We start from the raw sequence: 5,425 nt of genomic DNA on the forward strand, positions 1-5,425 counted from the left end.
AGAATGCAAACTCATTCAGGAAGCCTTTGGCTTTATGATTTACCTGAACAGCCTGTTTGGATTCCTCATGCAGAATCCTGATGAGGTGTTAGAGGAGCAGGATGCAGCACCAGATGAGGAATGCGAGGAGACAACTCATATGCAAGAAGTCGAGGAGGTTGAAGACACAGTCGACCTTGAGGTTGAGGCAATTGAAGTACAAAGAAGTAAGATGCTCTCTGTGAAAACCACAGAAATCAAACTTCCATTGGATGTCAGTAACTTCACTGAGAAGCATGCTCAGATGATGTTGCCTACTGTGCCTGACTTCAGGATTGGAGACAGGACCTATATCTTCTTACATGATGTGCAAAGTGTGTTTTATTTAAGGGAGGATTTCTCCCTGGCTATTATTTCCAGAGTCCAAGAGGAGAGGAGTGGATTTGTTTCAGAGGATAGTAGTGATGATGAGGCAATGGAAACATCCAGCAATCCAATGGAATGCCTTCGAAGATGCTTTGAGAAAGCTGAAAAATACAAGGAGACACTACCTGATGAAGCCACCTTCCAAGCAATAAGACAAAGCCTAAGACCATCGAAAAGTAACAAAGAAGTGGAGGATTGGTTTAACCATTCAGGTCAGGGGTCAACTACATCTGTAGACCTGTGGCAAGAAAACCTCTTTCTGCAGGATGAGAGCTTCATGGTAACTCTCTCTCTCTCTCTCTCTCTCTCTCTCTCTCTCTCTCTCTCTCTCTCTCTCTCTCTCTCTCTCTCTCTCTCTTTGTGTCATTTCTGACATTGTATGTGCAGTCTTGGATTGCTGACAAGGATGACTTCCTTCGGCGCCGGACAAGAGAGTATCGAGGAAGGGATGCGGCCCTAGCACAGTACCTTTCAAAGCTTTGCGAGTCGCCGATAGTAATTTTTCACAATTCCATGTCACAAGAGGGTTCAATAGCAACTTACACATTCAAGACACTATCACGCTTCCTGGGTGGACCGGTGCTGCCCAAAAGTGCAGATAAAGTCATTCTTGTGGACAAAGTGTTTGCTAGAGATTGTTTTGGTTACTGCCCAGGCTATACAAGTGGTCGGGCAGCGTATTACTACACCTACACAGCAATGGCACTAGCTCTTGGTAGACAAAACCCAGATGAACTTTTAGAGTATGGCAAACATCTCATGATTCGTTACAAGGGTGACGTGCCAAAAAACAAAATTGAACCTGCAAAATCTTGATACACTTTAAGTAGCAATTGTATAAGATCATGTATTACATAAATTTTGTACAATGTCATCCACTCAGAGTATCTTTCTCCACTTGTGATTCACATACACCATTGTCTCTCTCCACCTTCGTTGACTTTCACGAGCTCCGGAGTTGTTGTATGCCATTGATATTTTAGCTTTTTGTTGTTGTAAATGTCTGATGGCTTGTGCTGTTGCTGAATTTGTCAAGACTTCTTTTGCCTGCATTCGATGAATGATTCTACGATAGAACCATTCAAATAGTTCTCTCAAACTGTTAGCCTTGATTCGAGAGCCACCATGTCGTGTGTGCCTGAAATAAGCATTTCTCGCCATGTAATGAGACTTTTCCATCCCTTGGGTATTCCATATTGCCGGGTTCCCATACTTCTGTATAAAATATGGCAAATGATTGAAGATGATGTGCTGGACATGAAAACAGATTAGTTAGAATGTTTTACAGTCACATATTTGCACATAAGAGAGAAAGAAATACATTATAATACCATGTAGTGAGTAATCTGGGTGTCTGTCCATGCTGTCTTGAATGATTTTTTCAGAAGGTTGAGATTTTCCTTGAACTTGTTCATATCACCTTGTGACCAGTCATCTTTGTCACACATCAAAAATAGGATGTCTATTGATCGCCAAACCTCAGCCTTCGCGTTACGAGTAGTTGGTTTGTGGTCTTTGACTGCAATATGTAGCTTTTTCCAGCTCTGATACTCTACCTTGCTAACATAAGATGTGTTATATATTTTTCCATGTTTTGTTAGCTTTGGATCTCTTGTACCTTGGGGCTTAGATAAAAACCTCCGTGCCTTCACCCCACTGATGGATGGTTTGCATGTGACATCCTTCTCAGCAGTTGATCTCTTTTCATCCCGCTGGATTTTCACATTGCCACCATGAAGCCCCATATCCGACAGTACCATTTCTAAGCACTGCAGGGCTACTTGTCACTCTGCGGAGTTCTTAATCTTCCAAGCAAACCCGATGTATAAGTAGACCAATTTCTCCACAATTCTACAAAGGGCATGCATTGTACAAATGTGGACATTCACAAGTGGTATTTTCAAAACTGGTCGAAAAGCAGGATCCTCAATGTGACGTGTTGGAGCTTTTCTCCACCACTTTGGGTCCATGACCTTTGCAGGCTCCATGCAGAACAAACACGGTGACTTTGCCATTGCACCCATTCCACAATTATACATGCACTTTAATGTTTTAAGGTCACCTGCAAGATGCCACTGAACTTGAAAGTCTCCCCTTCCATCTAGACGTAGTACCTCTCCCTGGTTAGTCTGTCGATCAATCACCTCCGGAATATTAGTTCGATGGAACACCCAATATAGAATCTCATGATCTTCTTTCTTTACCTGCAACACAAAATAAATGAGACTTAAGTAGATCTGAACATTTGAGCTTACTTGAGAATATCGCTTACCTCAAACGCACCAAGCCACCATATGTTAGATTCTGATTGAACACTAAAATATAAAGGATCATCACTGGGACACTTTGAGAGGGCTCTATTCATTAAATTAATAGTAACACGCTCTAGCTTTTTCTCTTTAACAAGCTCACACTCATCCAGTTTTAACACAAAATGTAATAGCCCACGTGACTCTTCAAATGTGATGTTGTAAAACTCCACCATTCTCTTCTGTAGTATCCGTAGGTCCATAAAAATATTGTTGAACTCATCATATGCCATGTTCGCTCCATGGCCACTGTAAGTTGCTTTAATATGAAAGGGCTGTCCAAGATAGTCTCCATGTGCCTTGTTAAGCTGAAGCCTCTCTTTCCAAACACTTGAGGCTGATGGTAGAAGTTTGGATTTTATACCCTTCCTAACAAAGATGGATGAGACAGACTTTTGGATAGCCGAATATCCTCTTTTGCTTACACCAAGTGAATCAAGTGTGCCTTGTATCTCTGTTGCAGGCACTGGGTTCTCTGAAATAAAGCGGTCCACTACATTTCTTTGTAGAACCTTAAACTTCTTGTCATGTACTATATCTGCTACCAGACTTCTACTTATAAGTGACTTCAATCTCTTTCCTATATTGCCTTTGGGGTCAATGTTTTCCTTGTCAGGATAGATTGAATCTCTACATGAAGACAATGCATAAGTAAATAACAGAAAATTTGCTTCACTAACACTATTTAGGCACATGAAAACAATGCATAACAAGAAAAAACAAAAAGATTACTTAACTAAGACAATGTAGCCAACCAAGAAGCATCACCTTAATGCTCGGATTCTTTTCTTGAGACCTCCTGATGCAACCTGCAATGTTTCAAGATTGCGCAATTTCTTCTTTCGGATACGACCACCCAAGATGGTGTCCTTCATTTGACAACTTCGCACCTTTCCTTTCAGTTCTTGTACCTCTGTTTTATGTTGCAAAATGGTAACCTGATCTGTAGAATGTAAATGTGAAAGGCGAACAATCTCACATTGTTGAGCTTGGAGAATGCTCTTGTAAGTTTCAGCTTCTCTTGTAAGTGATTTACAATAACCCAGTAGGCCCTTTTCTCCATCACCAGCAAAGGTCAATAAGCTTGTAGGATTGACAAACGGTGGAGACGCATTAGTTATTGGATTCTTAGGGTAGAGAGAGCCTCTCGTCCAGATATCTATGTGTTTAGCTCCTTGAGCTCTGAGCGTGTCTATGGAAGCGGGAGGTATATGTGTGTTTGTTTTACTGCGCTTAATCAATGGTTGGTACTCATTGTCCAAATCAATGTGAAGGTGATATTTGGCTCGTTTCTGGGTAACATTTGTGCCATTTGAGGAGTGCGCCATTAGCCAAATGTGCAGGTTTAATGGAAAGTGAATAGCGGCTGCGGATTCGTCCCTCCATGTTAGCCTCATTCCCTCCATATTGACGAGGTTCATTCAATGCAACTGAAAAGAGGATTATCCCTCAATCACTACGAACGAATGTTCAGAAGAGTAAGGAATCTACTTAAAGTACACTTTTTGAAGTTTTACTATGAAAGACCCAGCTCTTTTATTTGCCATTTTTTCTAGAGAGAGAGTGTGCAAAAAATACATTTTCTTAGAAGGCCCTCCAAATGACCTCCGAAATTTCCTAATGAGTTAGTATTAATTTACAAATGGAATTGGATATTTACAATGGGAGTATCCATGTAGGATACAAATAAGGAAGAAAAACTCTTAAGAGGTAAGAAAAGGTGGATTTCTTACAAGGTTGATGCTCCAAGTGTCTTGAGTAAGGCCAATTTTGACGCTTGTTGACGGTCCACTAACTTTGACGGTACATTTTTTCTCCACTCTTGACCTTCCTTGAGAGATAAGGTAATTGAAGCTGAGTAATCAACCACCATGATGCTGTGTTTTAAGAGAAGAGGTTGAATTTTGTGGTTTTTTTGAAAGATATGGGTAATTTGGAGGAGGAAAAATGAGATTAGGTGGTCAATTTTGGAATGGAATTGTGTGTGGGAGGTATGAGTTCACCATGGTTTCTCTTATTCTTCGAGGTTGAGGAGAAGGTGAGTAGGGTGCAGAGAGGAGGGGTGAGAGAGGTGGGGATGATGAGTGGAGAAGTGTGTGTGAAAGAGGAAAATGATAAAGTGGAAGAGAGAGTGTGGCTGCATAACATGGGAAAATTGGGGTCCACTAATAAAATCATAGCTCACAGCTCGTAGCTCAAAAAAATATGAAAAAATTTGAGGCAAAAGTTCAGCCCACGAGCTACAACTTTTGTTTGTATCACCTTTTCAAATTCGGAGAGCAAGTGAACTTTAAAAATTCAGCAAAACCGACCGTTTTTTTCCACTGCACAAGGTCCTTGTGGGGTCCTTCTTTGGATGATTCTTTTGAATACCTCCAAGAGTGAGCCCTCCATAGTGTATGTATGCATGCCACCTACCCTTGACCTTATGTGGTAGGTCTATAATTGAAGATATTGTTGAGATTATGATAAGTGAATAGTTCAACTAAGAAAATCAAAGATTGAGGGTTCTAAAAAATATGTACATGTCAAATATAAATAATATAAGTGGAAAAAATATAAAGGGGTCAAAAGAAATCTCTCTCATTATGAGGCTACCATAAAAAGATAAATATTTTTGGTGTTCTAATTTTTTAGAAAAAAAACAAAATAGATGTAGGAAGGGAAAAATCACAATAGTGAAAAAAATATACACATAAATAAAACTAGTT

The 5,425-nt window shown here is 40.2% G+C and overlaps 1 protein-coding gene across 1 annotated transcript; it reads right to left on the reverse strand.

Moving 5' to 3' along the window:
• Positions 1–1,283: 1,283 nt before the first annotated feature.
• Positions 1,284–2,448, reverse strand: LOC147419640 (uncharacterized). Its single transcript, XM_086506339.1, has 2 exons — positions 1,737–2,448; positions 1,284–1,656 (listed from the first exon to the last, which is right to left on the reverse strand). The coding sequence occupies exons 1-2, from the start codon at positions 2,163–2,165 to the stop codon at positions 1,285–1,287; spliced, it is 801 nt and encodes a 266-aa protein (XP_086362465.1). The 5' UTR covers positions 2,166–2,448; the 3' UTR covers position 1,284.
• Positions 2,449–5,425: the final 2,977 nt, after the last annotated feature.

This window comes from Adiantum capillus-veneris, chromosome 29 (assembly GCF_014529385.1).
Source record: "Adiantum capillus-veneris isolate H3 chromosome 29, ASM1452938v2, whole genome shotgun sequence".
Taxonomy (NCBI): domain Eukaryota; kingdom Viridiplantae; phylum Streptophyta; class Polypodiopsida; order Polypodiales; family Pteridaceae; genus Adiantum; species Adiantum capillus-veneris.